We start from the raw sequence: 27,310 nt of genomic DNA on the forward strand, positions 1-27,310 counted from the left end.
TTCTAGACCTGGGTGCTGGTTACATGCTTACACGCGAACACTTAAGTTGTATACTTAAGATTAGTGCACTTTTCTGTCAGCAAATAATACTTCAAAAATGTTTAGGGCTTCCCTGGTAGCGCAGTGGTTGAGAATCTGCCTGCCAATGCAGGGGACACGGGTTCAAGCCCTGGTCTGGGAAGATCCCACATGCCGCGGAGCGACTGGGCCCGAGAGCCACAATCACTGAGCCTGCGCGTCTGGAGCCCATGCTCCGCAACAAGAGAGGCCGCGATAGTGAGAGGCCCGCGCACCGCGATGAAGAGTGGCCCCCGCTTGCCACAACTAGAGAAAGACCTTGCACAGAAACGAAGACCCAACACAGCCAAAAATAAATAAATAAAATTTTTAAAAAAGTTTAAAAACAATAACACAAAAACAACTTTTGTGTTTAATGATGTGTGCGTACACTCATACAGTCAGACACAAACACTTGCACACATACATACGTGAAGAGAGAGATTGTACAAAGCAATCAAAAGATTATATTAGAATTACTGATGAGTTAAAACTAAAAGTTTCAATTTAGTATTCTAGAAGAGAGAATAAAAGGCATGTGTTATTGCCATTAAAAGACAATTCACCTTTCTATCTCTGAAGAATTAGTCTATTGCTTTTTCTCCCTCTTTTGTTGTTTTTGTTTTTGAATTTTATTTTTTTATACAGCAGGTTCTTATTAGTTATCTATTTTATACATATTAGTGTATACATGTCAATCCCAATCTCCCAGTTCATCCCACCACCACCACCACCCTGCCACTTTCCCCCCTTGGTGTCCATACGTTTGTCCTCTACATCTGTGTCTCTATTTCTGCCTTGCAAACCGGTTCATCTGTACCATTTTTCTAGATTCCACATATTGGTGTTAATATATGATATTTGTCTTTCTCTTTCTGACTTACTTCACTCTGTATGACAGTCTCCATGTCTCTGCAAATGACACAATTTCGTTCCTTTTTATGGCTGAGTAATATTCCATTGTATATATGTACCACATCTTCTTTATCCATTCGTCTGTTGATGGGCATTTAGGTTGCTTCCATGACCTGGCTATTGTAAATAGTGCTGCAACGAACATTGGGGTGCATGTGTCTTTTTGAATTATGGTTTTCTCTGTGTATATGCCCAGGAGTGGGATTGCTAGGTCATATGGTAGTTCTATTTTTAGTTTTTTAAGGAACCTCCATACTGTTCTCCATAGTGGCTGTACCAGTTTACATTCCCACCAACAGTGCAAGAGGATTCCCTTTTCTCCACACCCTCTCCAGGATTTGTTGTGTGTAGATTTTCTGATGATGCCCATTCTAACAAGTGTGAGGTGATACCTCACTGTAGTTTTGATTTGCATTTCTCTAATAATTAGTGATGCTGAGCAGCTTTTCATGTGCCTCTTGGCCGTCTGTATGTCTTCTTTGGAGAAATGTCTATTTAGGTCTTCTGCCCATTTTTGGATTGGGTTGCTTGTATTCTGAATATTGAGCTGAATGAGCTGTTTATATATTTTGGAGATCAATCCTTTGTCCATTGATTCATTTGCAAATATTTTCTCCCATTCTGAGGGATTCCTTTTCATCTTGTTTTTAGTTTCCTTTGCTGTGCAAAAGCTTTTAAGTTTCATTAGGTCCCATTTGTTTATTTTTGTTTTTATTTCTGTTACTCTAGCAGGTGGGTCAGAAAAGATCTTGCTGTGATTTATGTATAAGAGTGTTGTTCCTAGATTTTCCTCTAAGAGATTTATACTGTCCAGTCTTACATTTAGGTCTTTAATCCATTTTGAGTTTATTTTTGTGTATGGTGTGTTAGGGAGTGTTCTAATTTCATTCTTTTGCTTGTAGCTGTCCAGTTTTCCCAGTACCACTTATTGAGGAGACTGTCTTTTCTCCATTGTATATCCTCGCCTCCTTTGTCACAGATTAGACGACCATAGGTGTGTGGGTTTATCTCTGGGCTTTCTATCCTGTTCCATTGATCTATGTTTCTGTTTTTGTGCCAGTACCATATTGTCTTGTTTACTGGAGCTTTGTAGTATAGTCTGAAGTCAGGGAGTCTGATTCCTCCAGATCCGTTTTTTTTTTTTTTTCCCTTAAGATTGCTTTGGCTATTTGGGGTCATTTGTGTCTCCATACAAATTTTAAGATTTTTTGTCCTAGTTCTGTAAAAAATGCCATTGGTAATTTGATAAGGATTGCATTGAATCTGTAGATTGCTTTGAGTAGTATAGTCATTTTCACAATATTGATTCTTCCAATCCAAGAACATGGTATATCTTTCCATCTGTTTGTGTCATCTGATTTCTTTCATCAGTGTCTTATAGTTTTCTGAGTACAGGTCTTTTACCTCCTTAGGTAGGTTTATTCCTAGGTATTTTATTCTTTTTGTTGCAGTGGTGAATGGGATTGTTTTCTTGATTTCTCTTCCTGATCTTTCGTTGTTAGTGTATAGGCATGCAAGAGATCTCTATGCATTAATTTTGTATCCTGCAACATTACCAAATTCATTGATTAGCTCTAGTAGTTTTGCGGTGGCATCTTTAGGATTCTCTATGTAGTGTATCATGTCATCTACAAACTGTGACAGTTTTACTTCTTCTTTTCCAATTTGTATTCCTTTTATTTCTTTTTCTTCTCTGATTGCCATGGCAAGAACTTCCAAAACTATGTTGAATAATAGTGGCGAGAGTGGCCATCCTTGTCTTCTTCCAGATCTTAGAGGAAATGCTTTCAGTTTTTCACCATTGAGAATGATGTTTGCTGTGGGTTTGTCATATGTTTTTCACCATTGAGAATGATGTTTGCCTTTATTATGTTGAGGTAGGTTCCATCTGTGCCCACTTTCTGGAGAGTTTTTGTCATAAATGGGTGTTGAATTTTATCAAAAGCTTTTTCTGCATCTGTTGAGATGATCATATGGTTTTCATACTTCAATTTGGTGTATTATATTGATTGATTTGTGTATATTAAAGAATCCTTGCATCCCTGGGATAAATCCCACTTGATCATGGTGTATGATCCTTTCAATGTGTTGTTGGATTCTGTTTGCTAGTATTTTGTTGAGGATTTTTGCATCTTTATTCACCAGTGATATTGGTCTGTAATTTTCTTTTTTTGTAGTATTTTTGTCTAGTTTTGGTATCATGGTGATGGTGGCCTCATAGAATGAGTTTGGGAGTGTCCCTTCCTCTGTAATTTTTTGGAAGAGTTTGAGAAAGATGGGTGTTAGCACTTCTCTAAATGTTTGAAAGAATTCAACTGTGAAGCCATCTGGTCCAGGACTTTTGTCTGTTGGAAGATTTTTAATCACAGTTTCAATTTCATTACTTGTGATTTGTCCGTTCATATTTTCTATTTCTTCCTGGTTCAGTCTTGGAAGGTTATACCTTTCTAAGAATTTGTCCATTTCTTCCAGGTTTTTCATTTTACTGGCATAGAGTTGCTTGTAGTAGTTTCTTATGATGCTTTGCATTTCTGTGGTGTCCCTTGTCACTTCTCCTCTTTCATTTCTAATTTTATTGATTTGACTCCTCTCCCTCTTTTTCTTGATGTGTCTGGCTAAAGGTTTATCAATTTTGTTTATCTTCTCAAAGAACCAGTTTTTAGTTTCATTGATCTTTGCTATTTTTTCTTTGTTTCTATTTCATTTATTTCTGCTCTGATCTTTATGATTTCTTTCTTTCTACTAACTTTGGGTTTTGTTTGTTCTTCTTTCTCTAGTTCCTTTAGGTGTAAGGTTATATTTTTTATTTGAGATTTTTCTTGTTTCTTGAGGTAAGATTGTATTGCTATAAACTTCCCTCTTAGATCTGCTTTTGCTGCATCCCATAGGTTTTGGATGGTCGTGTTTTCATTGTCATTCATCTCTAGGTGTTTTTTTATTTCCTCTTTGATTTCTTCAGTGACCTCTTGGTTATTTAGTAACGTATTGTTTAGCCTCCATGTGTTTGTGATTTTTACATATTTTTTCCCCTGTAACTGATTTCTAATCTCATAGTGTTGTGACTGGAAAAGATGCTTGATATGATTTCAATTTTTTAAAATTTTCCAAGGCTTGATTTGTGACCCAAGATGTGATCTATCCTGGCAAATGTTCCATGTGCAGTTGAGAAGAAAGTGTAATCTGCTGTTTTCAGATGGAATGTCCTATAAATATCAATTAAATCTATCTGGTCTATTGTGTCATTTAAAGCTTGTGTTTCCTTATTAATTTTCTGTCTGGATGATCTGTCCATTGGTGTAAGTGAAATGTTAAAGTCCCCCAATATTATTGTGTTACTGTTGATTTCCTCTTTTATAGCTGTTACCATTTGCCTTATGTATTGAGGTGCTCCTATGTTGGGTGCATATATATTTATAATTGTTACATCTTCTTCTTGGATTAATCCCTTGATCATTATGTAGTGTCCTTGTCTCTTGTAACATTCTTTATTTTAAAGTCTATTTCATCTGAAATGAGTATTGTTACTCCAGCTTTCTTTTGCTTTCCATTTGCATGGAATATCTTTTTCCATCCCCTCATTTTCAGTCTGTATGTGTCCGTAGGTCTGAAGTGGGTCTCTTGTAGACAGCATATATATGGGTCTTGTTTTCATTACATTCAGGGAGCCTGTGTCTTTTGGTTGGAGCATTTAACCCAATTCATATTTAAGGTAATTATCAATATATATGTCCCTATTACCATTTTCTTAATTGTTTGGGGTTTGTTATTGTTAAGTCTTTTCCTTCTCTTGTGTTACCCGCCTAGAGAAGTTCCTTTAGCATTTGTTGCAGAGCTGGTTTGGTGGCACTGAATTCTCTTAGTTTTGCTTGTCTGTAAAGCTTTTGATTTCTCTGTCAAATCTGAATGAGATCCTTGCTGGGTAGAGTAATCCTGGTTGTAGGTTCTTCCCTTTCATCACTTTAAATATACCGTGCCACTCCCTTCTGGGTTGTTGAGTTTCTGATGAGAAATCAGCTGTTAACCTTATGGGAGTTCCCTTGTATGTTATTTGTCATTTTTCCCTTGTGGCTTTTAAAATTTTTTCTTTTTCTTTAATTTTTGTCAATTTGATTACTATGTGTCTCAGTGTGTTTCTCCTTGGGTTTATCCTGCCTGGGACTCTCCGTGCTTCCTGGACTTGGGTGGCTATTTCCTTTCCCATGCTAAGGAAGTTTTCAACTATAGTCTCTTCAAATATTTTCTTGGGTCCTTTCTCTCTCTCTTCTCCTTCTGGGACCCCTATAATGTGAATGTTGGTGCATTTAATGTCGTCCCAGAGGTTTCTTAGGCTGTTTTCATTTCTTTTCATTCTTTTTTCTTTATTCTGTACCATGGCAGTGAATTCCACCATTCTGTCTTCCAGGTCACTTATCCGTTCTTCTGCCTCAGTTATTCTGCTATTGATTCCTTCTAGTGTATTTTTCATTTCAGTTATTGTATTGTTCATCTCTGTTTGTTTGTTCTTTAATTCTTCTAGGTGTTTGTTTTTAATTCTTCTAGGTCTTTGTTAAACATTTCTTGCATCTTCTCCATCTTTTCGTCCATTCTTTTTCCAAGGTCCTGGATCATCTTCACTATCATTATTCTGAATTATTTTTCTGGAAGGTGGCCTACCTCCACTTCATTTAGCTGTTTTTCTGGGGTTTTATCTTGTTCCTTCATCTGGTACATAGTCCTCTGACTTTTCATTTTGTCTCTTTTTCTGTGAATGTGGTTTTCGTTCCACAGGCTGCAGGACTGTAATTCTTCTTGCTTCTGCTGTCTGCCCTCTGGTGGATGAGGCTATCTAAGAGGCTTGTGCAAGTTTCCTGATGGGAGGGACTGGTGGTGGGTAGAGCTGACTGTTGCTCTGGTGGGCAGACCTCAGTAAAACTTTAATCCACTTGACTGCTGATGGGTGGGGCTCGGTTTCCTCCCTGTTGGTTGTTTGGCCTGAGGCAACCCAACACTGGAGCCTACCTGGGCTCTTTGGTGGGGCTAATGGCAGACTCTGGGAGGCCTCACACCAAGGAGTACTTCCCAGAACTTCTGCTGCCAGTGTCCTTGTCCCCATGGTGAGCCACAGCCACCCCCCACCTCTGCAGGAGACCCTCCAACACCAGCAGGTAGGTCTGGTTCAGTCTCCCCTGGAGTCACTGCTCCTTCCCCCGGGTCCCAATGCGCACACTACTTTGTGTATGCCCTCCAAGAGTGGGGTCTCTGTTTTCCCCAGTCCTGTCGAAGTCCTGCAATCAATTCCCACTAGGCTTCAAAGTCTGATTCTCTGGGAATTCCTCCTCCCGTTGCCGGACCCCCAGGTTGGGATGCCTGACGTGGGGCTCAGAACCTTCACTCCAGTGGGTGCACTTCTGCGGTATAATTGTTCTCCAGTTTGTGAGTCACCCACCCAGTGGTTATGGGATTTGATTTTATTGCGATTGCACCCCTCCTACCATCTCACTGTGGCTTCTCCTTTGTCTTTGGATGTGGGGTATCTTTTTTTTTTAATTTTTATTTATTTATTTATGGCTGTGTTGGGTCTTCGTTTCTGTGCCAGGACTTTCTCTAGTTGCAGCAAGTGGGGGCCACTCTTCATCGCGGTGCGCGGGCCTCTCACTGTCGCGGCCTCTCTTGTTGCAGAGCACAGGCTCCAGACGCGCAGGCTCAGTAATTGTGGCTCATGGGCCTAGTTGCTCCGCGGCATGTGGGATCCTCCCAGACCAGGGCTCGAACCCGTGTCCCCTGCATTGGCAGGCAGACTCTCAACCACTGTGCCACCAGGGAAGCCCTACGTGGTTATACTTTTGGTGAGTTCCAGTGTCTTCCTGATGATGATCATTCAGCAGTTAGTTGTGATTCCAGTGCTCTCACAAGAGGGAATGAGCACACGTCCTTCTACTCTGCCTTCTTTAACCAAAGGATCGCTTTTTCTCTCTTGAAAGCAGAGGCAGAGAACCATGTGTTTTATACTCCATGTACTTTGTAGATCTTATTGTATAAGTACATTCAGCAGGAAGAGGTAATAAATCACATACTATTTCCTGAAAATAGTCACTCAGAATGCATTCTTATTTACAAAACTCTATTGGTCACTAACATCCAGACTGAATACCATTAATCAAACTAAGGATAGTTTTTATGAGGTGGAACACACATCCATGAACAGGAAGCTTCTGAGATTACAGGCTCAGAAAGTCACATTCTGTTATTTAGAAAGGACTTCAGGGCTTCCCTGGTGGCACAGTGGTTAAGAATCCGCCTGCCAATGCAGGGGACACAGGTTCGAGCCCTGGTCCGGGAAGATACCACATGCCGTGGAGCAACTAAGCCCATGCACCACAACTACTGAGCCTGCGCTCTAGAGCCCAGGAGCCACAGCTACTAAGACCGCGTGCCTAGAGCCCATGCTCCGCAACAAGAGAAGCCACCGCAATGAGAAGCCCAAGCACCACAACGAAGAGTGGCCCCCACTCGTCGCAACTAGAGAAAGCCCGCGCATAGCAACGGAAGACCCAACACAGCCAAAAATAAATAAATAAAATAAATAAATACATAAATTAATTTTTTAAAAAAAGAGAAAGGACTTCACTGACGTTTAAGTCTTAGTAAAAGCCCAAGTAAATCTAACATGTTGCTCGAAAATACACAACGTGAAATCAAGAAAGAGATGGTCTTACTGGTAAGGGTAACAACTAAATAAATACATACAATGTGGCAAGAAAGTACATAAAAAGACTTGGACTCGGAATCAGAAGGCCTACCTTTCCCTCTGGCGCGCAGTTGTGCCCCTGGCAAAGCCATCTTACCTCCTGGGACCTCAGTGTTCTCACCTCCCAAATAAACAGGATAAACTATGACATGTGCTGTACAACCAAAAAGTGAGCCTAAAATACCCACCTGAATTAGATCACTGGAATATCACTGACTAACCTTATGACGTTAAGAAACACTCTCCACAACACAGGTTGCTCATATATAAAAGGAGATTGCAGCTGCCTGCTGTATAGAATCGCCTGAGAATTCACCAGGTCCTGAGTCCCACACACAGCACACAGCGCTGCCCTTGCACAGAAAGGTAGGCCACAAGTTGTACCCACCCCAGTCCTGATATCCTGAGTCTAAGGAGAAGATGTGTAATAAGGTGACACAGGATTTTCTAGCTGTAAAATTAGGTGTTCCATCTGTAAAAATTAGCTTAAGTAATGACAGAAAAAAGGGACCTAGAATAATATAAAATATGCAAAGCACCTCTGAGCTCTTTAGAAGAAACTCTAATATCACAAACACAGGTAATCCACTTTGCAGAACTTTTAGAGTTCAGAAAATACTTTCATATACATTTGTCAAGTTATACTATCAGATAAGCGCTGTAAATTAGATAGAGTTTATCACTTCCATTTTACAGGTAACAAAATTGAGCACAGGCAAGGCAAAATGATTGCCTATTCAAGGTCACAAGTGTATTAAGTGATCTGTCCTAGAACAGAACCAAGACCATCTGACTCAAGACAACATTGTTTCTGCACGTTAAAACTCCAAAACAAACTCCTCTCCTAATGACCATGGAAAATTCATTCATCCTATTGGTAATTCCTCCATTTTACAGATCAGGACTATTAAGGTCCAGAGTGACTTATCTGAGGACACACAGTGAGTTAGTAACAGAGTGAACTAGAACCCCATTCTTCCCATTCTTCCTCCCCTGTATTGATTCAACTAATTTCATGTTAAAATTTGTCAATGTTAATTTTATTTCTCTATCATTTAATTGTGTCTAGAGTAGGGATTTAATAGAGTAGGGGACTCCTGAGCTGGGCTGGAAGGATAAGGAAGCAGGTAACAGGTGGAAAGGGAAGGGGGAGGGCAGATTCCAGGAGGTGGTCACAGCAAACACAGCAGATGACTAACAGAGCGGCACTGAGAAGCTCAACATGGCAGGAAAAGAAGGTGTGGCACATATATACAGGCACATATATACAACGGAATATTACTCAGCCACAAAAAGAAGGAAACTGGGTCATTTGTGGAGATGTGGATGGACCTAGAGACCGACATACAGAGTGAAGAAGTCAGAAAGTGAAAAACAAATATCATCTATTAATGCATATATGCGGAATCTAGAAAAACCATACAGATGAACCTATTTGCAAAGCAGAAATAGAGTAACAGACATAGAAAACAGATGTGTGGATACCAAGGGGGAAAGGGGAGGGTTGGGACGGATTGGGAGATTGGGATTGACACATCTACACTACTACGTATTAAAATAGATAACTAATGAGAACCTACTGTATAGCACAGGGAACTCTGCTCAGTGATCTGTGGTGACCTCAATGGGAAGGAAATCTAAAAAAGAGGGGACATATGTACACGTATAGCTGATTCACTTTGCTGTACAGTAGAAACTAACACAACATTGTAAAGCAACTATACTCCAATTTAAAAAAAAAAAAAGAAAAGAGAAATACGTGGTTGGATATACAATGAGCATCTCAAATCTGCTGACGCTAGAAAACAGCAGTTCTCAAAGTGTGGTCCACAGATACCTGAAGGTGCCCAAGACCTTTTCTGAGTGTCCAGAAAGTCAAACTATTTTCTTCATCTCCATCATCACCATCATCATCTTCAAAACAACATTTACTTTGTTTCACTCTGCAGACATTTGCACTGATGCTGCACAAGCAACAGTGGATAAGACTGTCAGTGCACAAATCAGGAAAATAATAGTTTTATGTAGCAAGAGTGTTCGTATTCTTAACCACTAGACACCAGCAGTAAAAAATAAATAAAAGATGTTAAAGATGGGTTCCCATGTAATGTTCTTAAAGAAGCAGTAAAAAATATTAAATTTATTAAATTTTGCAATTTAAATCCATATTATTTTAATATTCTGCATGAAAAAAATAGGAAGTATCCAGACAGCACTTCTGCTGCACAGAAAACTAAACTATGATAATTGTTCCAAAGAACAGCACTTGGATGACTGTTTCACTTGCTAGTGAACAAGAGACTTTTCATGCAACACTGTTTTCATGGAAGACCATGGAAAACCTATGGTGATTCAGACTTGGATATTTGGCAAAAAAGTTTTCACAAGTGAAAGAAGAGAGACTATAAGTTCAAGAAAAACTAATGAGAGTATTTGCTGCCAGTAATAAAATATGAGTTTTCAAACAACTGGAATTTTAGAAAACTTAATATTCACCACCATGAACTTGACAACTTCCTGATACTAACAGACTTTCCAGTGAGATCGAAAGTAATAGTAAATGGATGTGATTATTTGATACTGTATAATAAAACCTGTCAACATTTGGAAGATCTGCAAAACCCAGCAAACCAATATTTTCCAAATGATCGATGCATGTTATAAATTCATGTTTGGGCAAAAAAAAAAAAGCCATTCAAAATGCAAGACCAGCAAATTTTAATACAGCAGAGATCAAAATGTTCACTGATCTTATTTCAGATTTTACATCACAACTAACTTTTAAGGAACTATCACTTGTCAAATTTTGGCATGGCATTAAAAAGGAATATTCATAATTATAGAAAGGCTATTGAAATACTCTTCCCTTTTCCAATTATATGTCGGCATGAGGTCATATTTTCTTCACCTACTTCAACCAAAACAATATATCACAACAAACGGAATCCAGAAGCAGATATGAGAATTCAGCTGTCTTCCATTATGCCAGCCACTGAACAGATAGGAACATTGTAAGACAATGCCACTCTTCTCACCATTTTGTTATTTTTGAAAATATAGTTAATTTTCCTAAAAATAAGTTATTCATGTTAATCTGCAATGAGTATATTTTAGGTAATTTAATAAATATTTTCTAAATTTCTGTTTCAATTTATAACAAGGCAACATCAATAGATAACTCCCACATAAACTAAAGCTCACTGTGTCCATAAAGATGCTTCAGATTGTAAAGAGGTCCTGAGACCAAAGTTTGAGAGCCGCTGTTATAGAGGATGAACTACACAGGACAGGATGGAATTCAGGAGTCTGGGGAAGTCCCTGCAACAACAGATTCAAGGGGAAATGATTAGAACCCAACAAGGACCACACCCGTTGAGATGCGGAGAAATAGCCAGATGCAAGAGTCATTTCTGAGCAAGAATCAACAGAATGAGTAACTGACGAGATGATCCAGGTGAACGTCCGGGACAGAACGGAAGATGTTTCAGCCGCTTCTCACGAAAGGCTGGGTGCGGAACTGAGGAAGGCTGATGGCAGAGCTGGTTTGATATATTAACTCTGAGGTCCAGTAGGAAGCTACAAATAATGACCTGGAACTCACAAGAGTAGTTACACCTGGAGATAAGGATGTGCATGTAACCACAGACACAGGTAGAAATTACTCAGGGGAAGAGCGATAAGTAAGAAGCTAAAAGGACCAAGATGAACATCTAGCAACATCCAGGATATGAATATGTGGTAAAACCCACTATTTCTGGACAGACAAAAAAGAATAGCTGGGAAGGTGTCTAATCAGGGGTAGCGGGAGAGGCAGACGCTAAGCTGGAAGGCAAATCAGGGCAGAGGGGTTGGGGGTAAGGGATCACTTCAGGACGCAGAAGACAATCATTTGTCCTTGTCAAGTAATGTAAGGACTCCAAAGAAATTTTGCAGATTTGCTTAAAAGGAATAAAATAAATATCTTCATCAAAAAACAGAATGGTGGCAGGAGTCAATACTAATAGGAGAATTAAGTGGTTCTACTGTTTCCTTTGTTACAACAATAATGTCTGGCTTTTGAAATTCAAAGAAATTCGAGTAAAGAAAAGGAAAAAATAGTGAATTAGAGCTGAAACTGTGGGCTGTCAGTTTAAGAAATGTGACAATGAACACAGAGGAAAAAACAAAGTTGATGAAATAGGAATACAAGAACTATGCATTTGGGACTTCCCTGGTGGTCCAGCAGTTAAGACTCCATGCTTCCAATGCTGGGGATGCGGGTTCAATCCCTGGTTGGGGAACTAAGATCCCACATGCCATGCAGTGCAGCCAAACAAACAAACAAAAAAACTATGCATTTTTTCAGGTAGGTGACGCTTCAGCGCATTTTTAAGCCCTTAGAAAAAGGAGCCAAAGAAGAGAAGACGACAAAGCATGGGCAAGCAGAGTGTGGTGATGGGGGGAGTCTCTGAACGGGGTGGGGGATGGAATCCGGGACTGAGAAAAGGACGTCCCTCTTCCTCTCGGTCAGGAGCCAAGGAGAAGAGAAAGGATGATGCCACAGGCAGCTCTGGAGGGAAGATGGAGGGGTGGGTGAGCTCGAGTCTAGCAACTTCTATTTTTTTTCTTTAAAGTAGATGTTCGTATCGTAGGTGAAGACCGAAAGGGGTATTGATCAGGGACTGAAAGCATTATTAGGGAAAGAGAAACATGGAGCCACTAAGGGCCAGTGAAGAATTGAGGCACCACCATGAAGACCCAGCCAAGGCTACATCAACACACAAAATAAACCAGTGAAGATTCCAAACAACATTTGTAGAATGAAACCAAAAACATTCTAGATATTCCGGTCAAATACATATGGAACTCCTGGGAGATATTAAAGGGTGTTGCAATACGACCTTTGGATTATCTTGGCAGCCACGTCCATGGTGTAACTGAGAGCTGAACACAGATGCAAACAAGGCTACGAGGCCACTCATTAAATGTGGGCCTTTTCTATTAGGTTACTCTCCGGAGTGGAGTCCTAAACTCCCCCGAATCATCAAGAATTCCTCCCACTGTTTTCTCACAGGAGGACTAATAAAGGTCAGATGTTTCACATTCTCCAACAAAGTCTATTAGTGATTGAATCATTGTTTTGCTGTTATTCCAATCAGTGCTCTTAGAAAGGTAATTTCCTATTTACATCATCTCTCAGAGGAGCTATTTGTATGTACATAAATTTGAATAATTTGCTTCTTGAATTCTAAGTGTAAATTTCCATGTTCAGGGCAAAGGAACTCATTTATGACGTGCTCTCTGCTCTCTGGAGGACCGTAGTGATGTGCTTTTTTCAGGTAGTAGCTCAAGAAGAATACAGGAGACTTCAGCAAAGATACTCTATCCTTTACTGCATTACAGAAATTATTCACCTCCAAAAGAAAACAAAAGACAAACACAGGACACATTTTTGTAAGTCAAATTCCTCAGTTTGTGAAAAATTATAGAGTTAAGAATGGGTACAATTCACCTTGCACACATGTGATTCTTCTATTTGGGAGGATGGTTACATACCTACATTTTGATAAGTCAACTCTGCAATTAGATCCCTTAGTAATTAACTTGCTTAAGAAACAGAATTTTGTGTATTCTCTTTCCATTGGTTAGGCTTGTCTAGTTCTAAATCAGAAAATGAAAAATCTTGACAAAAACAGGAATAGTTAGCCCTGAATATAAAGGTAGCAAAACAATCATAAATAAAACTTGACTGCATCATAATAGATAGAGTTGGAATGAATGAATGAAATTAGGAAACTACTGAGATGAAACTTTTCACCATAAGAATGAGAAAATTGAGACCCAAATAAATTAAATGACTTACTGAAAGTTATAAAGCCCATCAGCAAGAGTCCTAATTGAGATACAGCAGTGGGCTTTCTCCCAAATCACAAGGTTTTATCCATCTAGATTAAGCAGACATACAAAGGGAATTTTAAACAATGCATGTTTCAAGGTGATCTCTAAACATGGTCCCAGTGAGCCACTGACCCATCAAAGATTAATTTATGATTTTTCTATTTGATCAGTCACCCATTTGATTCCATTTGATTTAGTAAGTATAAATGTAGCTAAAATGAAAAGAACATTGAAGTAAGCAGAATATGAAACTATATATATATGAAAGTATCTTTATGAAAGTGTGTGTGTATATACATATTCTTCCTACTTCAAAATTCCTTGAATCAGAGCTTCATTTATGTTTACTAAATGAAAGTGTATATACTGTAATGAAAGTGGAGAGAGAGGGAGAGCCATCTCATCTCAAGTGTTTATAATTTGGCTGAAGAGTTAACACAATATATACATTTCAACTAGAAAATAAAAGATATCATAGGAAGAATATTACTATTAAATCTAATCAAGTGTCAAAACATACAGGATACACAAAAAGGATTCTAAGAGATCAAGAAGAGGGAATTTAATTTTAGCTCTAATCATAAGCTCATGAAACCTTGGTGAAAAGAACTTTTAAATTCGGCAACTTCCCAGTGATGCTTCGTTTAGGTAGTGTCCCTACCCAAGCTATGTTCATCACTCTGGTGACAAAGAACCTCCCAAGGAAATCCTTGGATAGTTATATTGTTGGATAGTTATATACTACCCTTTCAAATGGAAATATCTTCCTCTATGTTTCTCTCTTTGGTCTTGGTTCTATAACTTGAGGTCTAAATATGAATTCTAGTTCATATTGTATGAAAACTCCTCAAAATGGGGGATTACTCATCTACTCTTAAAGAAAATAACCCACGGTAAACCTATCAAACCACAGACTTTCATGTTCCTGCAAACGCTGGTCATGATTCTCTGAACAAACTCCCACGTAAATCCAATCCTCACAAGCGAATGCAACCAGAATTCAACACAATGTTCCAGGTATGATATACCCACCACGAAATTAACCCTTTTTTTTCTCTGCAAACACTGTATTTCTATCAAGGTCCAAGACCTCAATGCATTAACAGCCATAGCATGCTAATAATTTGCACTAATCTTACTTTCAATGAACACTTCTAATCGTTTAAAAGGTTTCATCAGGCAAGGTAATGACTGAGATGAGCCCTGAAGGACTGCGTAGATTAAGAGGAGGTTGTCGCTCTATAACCATAAGCATGTCTAAGCATAAGCAGTGGCAGGTTGGCACAAGGACAGATCAGCCTTTCTAAGATGAGAGAGTAGTTTCGCACAAAGTTCCGCATGTAAATCAGAGAGACCTTTGAAAGTCAGAGTGAACAGTCTTCCCTGGATCCTTGAGGGAATAAGAAGACATTGTGGGTCTGGAACATAAGATTAACAAGATGAAAATGGAAACGGTATGTAAGATGAATAATAATGAGCGGGGAAAAAATACGGCAAGTAATTAGGAAACTATTGTAACAGACTATGTTGAAAATGACAGTAAGAGGAGATGCAATGAACAGGACAGATACAGGAGATCATTTTAAGAGAAAACAGGTTCCATTTAAGTTTCATGCCCGAATAACTAAAATAATGAGGATGCCAATTTCAAAACCTAGGAAATTATTTGGAAAGGGAAGATCATTAATTCAATTGACTGCAAAATAATATCATGCCATTAAATCAGAATTGTTCGTTAGGTAGTAAGAGAATACATAACTGCCCATCAATGAAAAATTTGATCTACCTTTGTTATAGTAATAATAATATGGGCAGTTTTCAATTGTATCCATTGTACAGATTCTCCATATCCGTTTCCAACCAGCCTTTCATTTTTGGGCCAATGTATTTATCTTGAACATTTCCATTAGGAAGTAAAAAAATGGAACTAAACTGAAATCAATCCATTCTATTAATAAATAACAGGTAATAAAATCAGAATAGGAAGAAAATGGCTAACATTATACTTAACCCAACCCTTCTTACCACACAGAACTGATGTCCACAAATACTACCATTAAATGGTATCTCTCTGAAGGAGACAAAAAAAATCTCATATTGGTATCAAACACATTTATACACACACAACTTTTTTAGGTCGTGAACAAACAAATAAAAAGTAGTCATATTGTTTCTCATTACACACACAGAACCATAAATCTTGTCATGATTTTAAAGCTAGAGTACCAACAGTTTGGAGGAAAGATCATTAAGATGAAGTAAATACATGCAAACATGACCGGACAGTCATATAAATAATAGCAGCCCTCATCAAGTATCAATTAAGGGCTTCTTATGATGCTTCTTCACACCTAAGATACAAGTCTGGGCCCAAAATGGGAGAAAGATTTCAAATGTAACTTGTAAGCAAATTAGTTACACTTATGGTGAGCTACCAGATGCCTGAAATTCAAACAAACAGTCCTCAACAAATGGTAGAAAGTTCCCTAACTCAGCGATGGCAAAAATGTCAGTATATGTCAAGAGGTTACAGTCGGGCCAAATTCAGTATTAAAAAGTGTTACTGTGTCTGCTATGAGCACAAACAGAAATGACACATAATGCTTTGGTTTTGGTTCAAATAGTTCTGTTTTGTTTTGTTTTTGTTCATTCAATCAAGAATTCTGAAAGTATAATTTAGAATGTTCTCGTTTCATATACAATAGACATATAAACACAAATCCATAAACCTATGCCTTCTTCTTATCAATTATGGCAGGCATTGATTAGATAATTAATATTCGTCATCCCTCAATCATTATTTCTTGAGATTAACAGTAGCTTGACATATTTATTCCGATTGGTTTAGGTCAGAAAAGAGAAAAGATGGTCTGAGTCTGAAAGATATTCAAAAAACCTGATTACTCGTGAAATTTCAAGAAGAAATGCTACACTGCAAGTTTTTAAATCCTTATTATTAGACCAAGATATACTTATTTTATATGGTAGAGCTCTCCACGACAATGCACCAAAAATAGCGGCCAAGCTATTTAAATCTGGATGGAGATTAAATTTTTAAAAGGTGATTCTTTCTATAACATTCTGCAATTGGATAATCATAAGACCGTCATCACATACAATATATTAGAATCAAAGACTCTTAAAAATCTCACAAATTGAAATGTCCTTAAACACCGCTGTCTGGCCAAACTACCTACTCAAGGCTCAAACTTTCTATAAAATATGCCTGCAAGTAATTATCCCCCGTGGCGGAGTGCTTGGGGTTGCTGTGAGCTCCACTGCCTCTGTTCCCAGGCAATTATATCTGGCAGAATGCTGTTAGAAAGTTCTTGCTAATTTGGAGCCAAAAATATCCCTTCTCATGGTTCTATTCATTGGTCCTGGTTGTAAGTATTGGTGCCAAGCAGCAAAGTCTACTTTGTCATCTAAATCACAAGTTTTCACAAAATTGAAGATAACTGTCAAATACCTCAGTTCCTTCAGCACTTCCTAATATGACATTATTTTAATTACCTCAACTATTCTTATTTCTCTCCCCTGAAGGTACTGACCAGCACAGTGCAGAAATCTCTGTAAGTCCTGCTTTAAATAATATAATTCTTTTAAGGCTAGTAATATGCTTAACACAGAATTGGTAAAATAAGAACACTAATTTCTTTCTTAAGTAACTATATATATAGTTATATTTAGCTGGGATGGAAAAATAGTGTACAGAGTTACTCATCTGCATCAGGTATATATATTATATATCATATTATATTATATCATATTATACTATACTATAGTATATTATTATTCATTTGTATTATGGTTACAACACTATTTAACATTTTTTCCAAATGTGTTCAGCCACACTGCTTTCCCCATCCTATACTTGCACACATGATTTCTGAACCAAAGTGCAGTTTATACTTCAATCTCGTTAGATTCAGCCCATCACTTTGGACCTTCAAGGTCATATTAGATCCTAATTCTGTCTCACATACCCACCATATGTTTCAGTATCACATTACTCTCCATCTGGATGTTTCCTCTGTATAGTTTATTTTAGTCATTGATACGATGTTTATCACGAGAAGGCCAAACTTTCACCAGGAAGCATCATCCAGGCTGAAGACGCTCTACCAATAACCTAGACATTAACTACCTTCTTTTCCTTATATTGAGACTATATGTCTAAATACTGTCCAGAGAGATCATATAAATTATTTTCAAGTACTGTAACAAAATCCAGATACAGTGACTTGTACGGGTCAATGATCTTGAGTTTGTATTCACTCTTTAAACAAATGTTGATTGCATGTACATTTTGTACCAGGCACGATGTTGATCTCTGGTGACTAAGTCAATAAGACACAGCCCTCACGGAGTTTACAATCTAGTAGGGGAAGCAGACAATTACAGCTGATATCACCACATAGTTTTATAAGCAGGATAGGCAATTAGGGAGCCACGAAGGCACAGAGTGTGATTGTCTAAATCAGACTGTCAGGATTAGGAAAGGTTTCCCAAAGGAGACAACAAAGTTTGAGGGTGAGGTCATTACGGGACAGTCAGATTAAAGTGTTGGATGTATGGATGTGGCGCTCTCCAGAGAGATCTGGGCCAGGCACACAGATACGGGAGTCGACAGCGAACACGTGGTATATATAGCTGTGGACTTTCATAAGACCACTGAGGCAGGGGTTAACTAATGGAAGAAGGAAACCTCTGGCATTTTGGTAAAGGGAAGAACACTTCGGAGGTGTGAAAGAGCAAGCGTGTATGAGACGTGAGTAAGGGCGTGGCCGGGATGGAAAGATACAGCCGGGGGAGTCAGAGGCCAGTTCAGCAAGAGTTTTGTGTGCGGAGCCAAGAAATCAGAACCTTTTCCAAAGGTTATGGAGTCCCTCAGGGGGCTCTAAGCGCTGGAGTGGCTTGAGTACACTGAGGAAAATACGCTCTAGGGTCAGGGTGGGGTAGGAACTGGTGGAGGAAGACAAGAAGAGGAGACTAATAAAGAGCGCACCAGAAAGGCTGGGGGGAGAAGCGACAGCAACGTCATGATGGGGAAGGAAGTGAGGGACACACTCCCAAGACGGCACAGACTCGGAACGTGGACGTCTCGGCAACGACTGGACTTGAGGAGCTAAGGTCGCAAGAGGGGGTCCTAGGTCATCCCTAGGATCTGAGTTTGGATGGCAAAGGATGCAAATGGAAACACTGTATTAGGAGAGGTGGGGAGGATTTCTGTACTCGGGTTTTATCATTTTGAATTGAGTTTTAAGATCAAGATGGGATAACCAGGTAGAAATGGTGGATGTATGGGTGCATTCTTCAGAGAGGCTGGGCTGCATACAGCACCTTAGGCGTTAACAGTGCATAGATGGAGTTACAGCCAGAGATTTGGACAAACTCGCTGAGGCGGAATGTATAGGAAATCAGAAGACCAATAGATTCAGGTCAGTGTCAAATTCAAGCTTTAAAATAAAAAGCTAAACAGTGTCCAAGGACTTTATCTAAAACCTAGCTTCTAATTTAAAGTTTATTTTGTATTTATGAATATCTACTAAATTTCTAAAATTTTGGAACTCAAATTTATCAGGTAGTTTGTCAACCTGGTACTGCTGCACCGGTTACACACCAAAAAACAATGAATAATAGCATAAATGTATCATTTTCGAGCTTCTCAAAACAATTAAAGGTTAAAAAAATAATAAAGAGCCAGGGAGAGAGTATCATACGATTCAAGCTCCACATCAACCTAGAATACGAAGGGTCCTAAGTCCTTTCTACATTTAGAAACAGTTTTCCTCTTATTTCCAATCTTACAAGAATAAAAAGGGAAGTTTCTGCTCCTGTTTACTACACGTGCACAACACATCAACGGCATATATCCATTCAACACCATTGCTCTTCAACTCTATTCAAAAAAAAAATTTAAAGAAATCAGAACATCACTGGACAAAATTTCACCATATTGAGGAGTATACGGAAGCCTGTACGTAACTTCCGGGTTCTGTGATCTCAAATATTCCTCTTAATCAAGATGTTTCATGCTTAATCAGCTTACACAAGATGGGCAAACTGGACCATCCGCTGAGAAACAAATAATTTGCATATTCTTTCTCAGCCCGTTATTATAACTGAGATTCCCAACCTGGATAGCCAAAGAAATTTAATACAATGGATCCAACAATAGTCAAAGAAAACCTTCGTCTTCAGAAGTTCAGTGACCATGAAATCAAAAGTCTTAGTAAAAGGCTCAAACAAAAAATATACAAATGTAATTCTCCAAAGTACATCTATTTTTTAATAAGCTGGATTTGGGGCAGCATCACCAGAGCTACTGTTAATAAAGCTTTATTCAGTCTCATAATTGCAAGAAAGTAAGTAATATAACCAAAATTTGAAAACTGTGGTAGAAAATTTCAGAGATAAAACTTTAGTTTCTCAACACACCTAAAACACTGTGATACGAGCTCACCACGTGTATGTTGGGCCTTCCACTTGGAGGTTTCCATATGCACCAAAGAGAACCTTCATTGTTTCACGCTTTATCTATCAGATTTAACGTTAAAAATCTGTCCTAACCAGAGACAGCCTAAGCATATACAGTCAGTTTACATATGAGGCAACAGCGCAGTTCTGGGAAGAAATAGGATGCCCTCTAAAAGGCTCTTGTAAGGTACACGGCAGCCGTAAGGCTTGCAGTTGCCGTATTCAGAGCTGTGATTCATGACATTTGACAGGATGGGGGGGTGGGAAGCAGGGCTGGGGCGAGGGAGACAGGAGCCCCATCAGCTTCCACAGAGAGCGGAACCCGACTGACCACAGATGGCTTGACTCCACACATAGGATCAGCGTGCCTTCAAGACAAATACAAGAGTTCACATCAATATGCCAAGATTTATCAAACAAAACGTTAAAATGAAGGACATCCAAAATATGACGAGGTGTCCTTATACTGGGGAAGAGTAAGGCCTGACCATGTCCAGTTCCCGAAAATGCTAGTCTCCTGGTCGCAGCTCAAACACTCTCATCTGTGAAGATGAGTCACACTCAGTCGGGTGGATGGGGCCGTCCTGTCACACCCAGAAGCCTGGCCCTGACGTCAGGCTGTGTAGACTGGAAGAAGCAGTAACTAGAACACTGAAAACTAGGAGGTATTTCTTAACAGGGAGCTTTCTGTACTATGGGACTTTATGTGGGTCACCATACCATCCCCAGACCTTCCGTCTCCATATTCATACAGACGTCCATTCCGAAATACCAACTCTAATATCCTTTCTTTACAAAATTTACTTCCCAGAAGGTACCTTAATAATTCTTATGGAACATCTATGAAACTATAACAATCAATATTTAAGTAATGATGATGCTGGAATACTGTTACTTGAGATCGATATGGCACTTAGGAAATCTTAATGTAAAAATAACCAGTACCAGCAAATTAATTCTTCCTCCACATTACTGCATATGTTGTAACATTACTACTTAAAAGCACATATTCTGTGAAGGTTATTGATTTATATACTGTTCAATTGTTCTAACTATTGGATATTATTTACTGTTATTCACCAGTAATAGTAACACTTCATTTTTTTAAAAAATGGTGTTCAAACCATAAAATTTTGTTGCCGTTTTTTTTCTGGGTGGGGAGGGAGTGGGAATTGGATTTAGATTTTGTTTTTACAGGTAACTTCAAATTTAATGACATATTTTTTGAGAAATATACTCATTTCCTAAGATAAATCTTTTACCCAAAAAATAAACACTGAAATGGAAAATGGATCTACCATGTAATTCTTCTCCTGCCGTGCATTAATGTGAATTAAATAGACCTTAAAATCATAATCTAGCAATCTGATTTTTTAAATGAATATTCAATTTCAGGAGTATTTTTTTTTAAAGTCAACTTTTTGAACTGGTATTTGCTCAAAGCAGGGAATCTCAGTAACCAACAAAAGTTGCACATTCAGGGTAAGAAAGAAATAGTAACTTTTTTCTACTTTTATAAAAGATGTATGAAAATTACAGAAGCCCAGGGCACGAACAAAACTTTATAAAACTTTACCTTTAACATACTGAGAATTAGCTTTCCCATTGTAAAGCCCTCTTCACTCTGTCACTTTCTACCTATGAAACAAATGGGTGCAATTCTGATAGGGAAAGTTCTGTTGGCATGTGTTTCAATAAACCACTTTGATAAAAAATGCAATAATATTTCTCCGTATAAGAATATAAGACATGAAGAACATACGATGGGCATAGGTACTGCTTCTTTTTCCCCTTCCCTTTCTTTGAAGACTTCTCTTTAGAACAGGCTTCTTCAACACACAAGGAAATTAAAATAAAAAAGGCCACCGCCAATACAAACTTCATCTTGAAAAGTTAAATTTCAGGAGATCGATCTACAAGAAAGAACAAGAAAATGTTTACATTTATGAGGCAAATGGTAACTACACGACTCTTTAAGGGGCACGACCATTACTACCCAATGGGCAAGGGTGTCTTGTACATCAAGTTCTCATCGCTCGTGGCAAACATCTGTCTTGCATACAGGTGCAAACATTAAGATTTTACATATTTTAAGCTTATTAAATATATTCAGTATAATTTTCTATTCTCTCTCTTCTGAAGAAAAAACTCTGTAAGTTCCATCTTTGAAGTCCACTTTTAGACTTTTAAAATCATATCATGTGTGTTTTCATGTATAATCATGTATAGTGTCTGTGATTTGTTTTACTTGAATAAATGCTATTTGGCTTTAAAAAAATTCTCATTGCTCAAACCTACGTGGTTATACTCTTTTTTTTTTTTTTAATTAATTAATTTATTTATTTATTTATGGCTGTGTTGGGTCTCCGTTTCTGTGCAAGGGCTTTCTCTAGTTGTGGCAAGCGGGGGCCACTCTTCATCGCGGTGCGCGGGCCTCTCACTGTCGCGGCCTCTCTTGTTGCGGAGCACAGGCTCCAGACGCGCAGGCTCAGTAATTGTGGCTCACGGGCCTAGTTGCTCCGCGGCATGTGGGATCTTCCCAGACCAGGGCTCGAACCCGTGTCCCCTGCATTGGCAGGCAGATTCTCAACCACTGCGCCACCAGGGAAGCCCTACGTGGTTATACTTTCCTATACATTTTGTGATGGTTTCATAGTAAAAGTTAGTTTAAATAATGTTTCATAGAAAATAAGACCCCTATGAGGAATACAAGGTAAGTATGCAAAAATTTCTCCTGTATAGTTTCATAAAATTGTAAATTGATATTGAATCGCACAGTATATCAATATATGCTTAGAAAGATAAATGGAAAGATGTTTACACGGTTTTAAGATGGTTACGTCGTGCTAGGTCATTTAAATCGATGTTTTGTTTTTTAAATTTCCTCTGTTCTTTGACTTTCGCATGTATATGTTTTCAAAAACAATAAAACTATTCTCGAAGAAAAGATAATTCTATTAAAGGACTGACAGAGAAAAAAGAAAAACTTATTATCAAAGAGTTTCACTGTCTAAATTCATTGTTTTTATTTATGTACATTAAATTCGCAAGTTACCTTTTACCCAAAAAAGGTGCACATTGATTTAAGTTCGGTTTTGGCTTTTCTGCTTACATGATACTGACATTTATCATTCAAATGACGGTTTCTGACTCCAGAAATTCTAGGCAACATTGTATGAAATAAAATAGCAAATATAGTCAGCTTCCTCCAAATACTCTTCTTAGCTGTATTTTAATAACATTTTCCCTGCTCCAGGAGAATTACATTCTTGCCTATCTGATGCATTAAAAAAACAAAACACCTTTAAGCATCTCCTAAACCCTGTAGTATTTAAACCTCTTCCGCATCCTTAATTCGCACACCATAAGCCGTGTCTCCTTCACTGCCTCCCGCAGAGTAAGAGACCGCTCTGCTCCTCCGCACTCGCGGAAGCCCCAGCTCGCCCCCATCATCTGGCTTCTCCGGTGTCACGCTCCTCCTCCCCGGAAGTCTCATCTCCTCGCGTTTCCCCTTCGCAGCCCTAAGCAGGCAGGCGGGGACTCCTCCCTGGTCCTCTCTCCCGAAGGCGACGGGGGCGCTCGCCAGGCCCACAGCTGCCCGCGGTCGCCCCGCAGCACTGGCCGCCCTGCCCCGCACCCCAGCCGGCGGCGGCATCCGGCCCCGGCACCTGCGCCCACGCCGCAGGGGCCGCGCCGCCTTCCCTCCCGGCGCCAGGAAGCCCGAGGCCGTCCCGGAGGTCTGCAGGGCGGAGAGAGAGAGGCCGCCCCGTCCCTCGGCGTCCACCCACACCTCCCGAAGGCGGCCCCGCAGACCAAACGCCGCCGACGGCGCCCCTGCGGCCAAGCTCGCCGGCACCGCGGACCCGCGGGAGGCGCTCCCGCCGCCGCCTCCGCTGCCGCCTCCCGCCGCCGCGGCGCCCCGCGCCCCGCGCCCCGCGCCCCGGCCTCGCCGCAGCGATGCTCATCCCGGACCCCCGCGCCGCCCCTCCCCCCGGGGCCGACTTACCCTGGCGCCCCGCCCGCAGCCCCGGAGGACGCGCGCTCGGGCCGGACGCGCCGGTGCGGGGGGAGCGGCTGCGTCTTGTCCCCGCCTCGTCCCCACGTCCCCGCGCTGGGCTGACGCGCCTGCTCCGGCCGCCGAGCCTGCGCCGTGTGGTCCGCGCCTGTGCGGTCGGGGCGCTGCGCGGCCGCGGCACGGAGCGGGGACGGCGTTGGGGACGGAGATGGGGACGGCGTTGGGGACGGAGATGGGGACAGCGTTGGGGACAGCGTTGGGGACGGAGATGGGGACGGCGTTGGGGACGGCGATGGGGACAGCGTTGGGGACGGAGATGGGGACGGAGATGGGGACGGAGTTGATGGGGACGGAGGTGGGGACGGAGATGGGGACGGAGTTGGGGACGGAGTTGATGGGGACGGAGGTGGGGACGGAGATGGGGACGGAGTTGGGGACGGAGTTGATGGGGACGGAGATGGGGAGTTGGGGACGGAGATGGGGAGTTGGGGACGGAGATGGGGACGGAGTTGGGGACGGAGATGGGGACGGAGTTGGGGACGGAGTTGATGGGGATGGAGTTGGGGACGGAGATGGGGATGGAGTTGGGGACAGAGTTAGGGACGGAGATGGGGACGGAGTTGGGGACGGAGATGGGGACAGAGATGGGGCCGGGGCCGGGGAGGGCAGGGGTGTCCCGGCCGCGCGAGCGCCCCCTCCCCGCGTCTGAGCGGGAGAATGTGGTCCCCGCCAGGGGCTGGAGACAATGCGGGCGGGGGTGGTGAGGGCAGGGTTGGATCAGAAGGAAAACCCTTTCAAGGAGCTGGAATCGTTTAGGGTCTATTTTTGACCATTAGTTTGAAAAAACAAAAAAACCAAACAAACAACAACAACAAAAAAAACAATAGACTAACAAATGACCTTCTTGGACCAAACATACATTTTCTGTGACTTCATCGTTTGCGTAGTCTCCTGGCATCTAACTTCACCTCGGAGTCTTATTTCCAGTTTCTCCAAGCCTGACCTTTTAAGCGCACTTGCATCGAGCAGAATCACTAACACCGTGTAAACAAGGACACGAGTCGTGTTCATACCTTGGCTATAGTAAGTAATGCTGCTATGAATATCGGGGTGCGTGTATCTTTTTGAATTTTCTTCACATAAGTACTTAAAAGTGGAATTTCTGAGTCATATGGTAGTTCTATTTTTAAATTTTTGAGGAACCTCCATACTGTTTTCCATAGTGGCTGCACTAATTTGCATTCCCACCAAGTGTCGGAGGGTTCCCTTTTCTACACATTCTTGCCAACACTTGTTACTTCCTGTCTTTTTTGAAGATAGCCGTTCTGACAGGTGAGGTGATAGTTAATTGTGGTTTTGATTTTCATTTCACTGATGATGAGTGATGTTGAGCGTCTATTCATGTGTCTGATGGCCATCTGTTTGTCTTCTTTGGAAAAATGCCTATTCAGGTCTTCTGCCCATTTTTTGATTGGGTTGTTTGTTTGTTTGTTTGTTTTCATATTGAGTTGTATGAGTTCTTTATATATTTTGGATATTAACCCCTTATTGGACATATCATTTGCAAATATCTTCTTCCATTCGGTAGGTTCCATTTTCATTTTGTTGATGGTTTCCTTTGCTGTGCAAAAGCTTTTTAGTTTGTGTCCCATTGGTTTATTTTTGCTTTTGTTGCTTTTGCTAGAGGAGTCAGATCCAAAAAATATTGCTAAGACCAATGTCAAAGAGCATAGTGCCTAAGTTTTCTTCTCAGAATTCTATGGTTTCAGGGCTTACATTTTAAGTCTTTAATCCATTTTCAGTTTATTTTTGTATCTGGTGTGGGAAAATGTTCTAGTTTCATTCTTCTACGTGTAGCTGTCCAGTTTTCCCAGCACCACTTATCAAAGAGGCTGTCTTTTCCCCATTGTGTATTCTTGCCTCCTTTGTCATATTAATTGATCATGTACATGTGGGTTTATTTCTAGGCTCTCTATTTTATTCCATTGATCTATGTGTCTGTTTTTGTGCTAGTACCATACTGTTTTGATTACTATAACTGTGTAATATCATTTCAAATATGGGAGTGTGGTACCTCCAGCCTTGTCCTTTTTTCTCAAGATTGCTTTGGCTATTTGGGATCTTTTGTGATTCCATACAAATTTTAGGATTATAGAGTTCTGTGAAAACTGCCATGGGTACTTTGATAGGGGTGGCATTGATTCTGTAGATTGCTTTGGGTAGAAAATATATTTTAACAATATTAATTCTTCTAATATATGAATACTGGGTATATTTTTATTTATTAGTATTGTCTTCAATTACTTTTATCAGTGTCTTACAATTTTCAGAGTACAGATCTTACACTTTCTTGGTTAAAGAAAGCATTCCTAGGTATTTTATTCTTTTTGATGGATTGTAAATGGGATTGTTTTCTCAATTTCTCTTTCTGATATTTCATTATTACTGTATAGAAATGGAACAGATTTCTATATACTGATTTTGTATCCTGAAAATTTCTGAATTCATTAATTAGTTCTAATAGTTTTGTGGTGAGGTCTTTTGGGTTTTCTATATATGGTACCATGTCATCTGCAAATAGTGACAGTTTTACTTCTTCCTTTACAACTTGGATGCCCTTCATTTCTTCTTCTTGTCTGATTGCTGCGCTAGGATTTTCAATACTTTGTTAAATAGAAGTGGCAAGAGTGGACATTCTCGTCTTGTTCCTGATCTTAGAGGAAAAGCTTTGATCTTTTTATCATTGAGTATGAGGTTAGCTGTGGGTTTGTCATAAATGGCCTTTATTATGTTTAGATATGTTTCCTCTGTACCAACTTTGTTGAGAGTTTTTATCACAAATGGATTTTTAATTTTGTCAAATGCTTTTTCACATCTATTGAGGTGATCATGTGTTTTTTATTCTTTGTTTTGTTAATGTGGTGTATCATATTGAATGATTTGTGGATATTAAACTATCCTTGCATCCCTGGAATAAATCCCACTTTATCATGATGTATGATCCTTTTGATGTATGGTTGAATTTGGTTTGATGATATTTTGTTGAAGATTTCTGCATCTATGTTCATCAGGGACATTGGTCTGTAGTTTTCTTTTTTTGTAGTATCTTTTCCTGGTTTTGGTTTCAGTATAATGTTGGCCTCTAAGAATATGTTAGGAAGTGTTCCTTCCTCTTCACTTTTTTGGAATAGTTTGAGATGGATAGGTTTTAACTCTTCTTTCAACATTTGGTAGAATTC

General features: G+C 39.9%; 1 protein-coding gene across 1 annotated transcript in view; it reads right to left on the minus strand.

Moving 5' to 3' along the window:
- GLRB (glycine receptor beta) overlaps window positions 1-24,159 on the minus strand; it is an 84,467-nt gene extending 60,308 nt beyond the window's left edge. The window contains exons 1-2 of the mRNA XM_061191779.1: window positions 24,063-24,159; window positions 21,819-21,969 (exon numbers count right to left, since the gene is read on the minus strand). Coding sequence (XP_061047762.1) covers window positions 21,819-21,940 — 122 coding nt within the window. The 5' untranslated portion in view covers window positions 21,941-21,969; window positions 24,063-24,159. The remainder of the gene's footprint in view (window positions 1-21,818; window positions 21,970-24,062) is intronic.
- Window positions 24,160-27,310: the final 3,151 nt, after the last annotated feature.

This window comes from Eubalaena glacialis, chromosome 5 (assembly GCF_028564815.1).
Source record: "Eubalaena glacialis isolate mEubGla1 chromosome 5, mEubGla1.1.hap2.+ XY, whole genome shotgun sequence".
NCBI lineage: Eukaryota > Metazoa > Chordata > Mammalia > Artiodactyla > Balaenidae > Eubalaena > Eubalaena glacialis.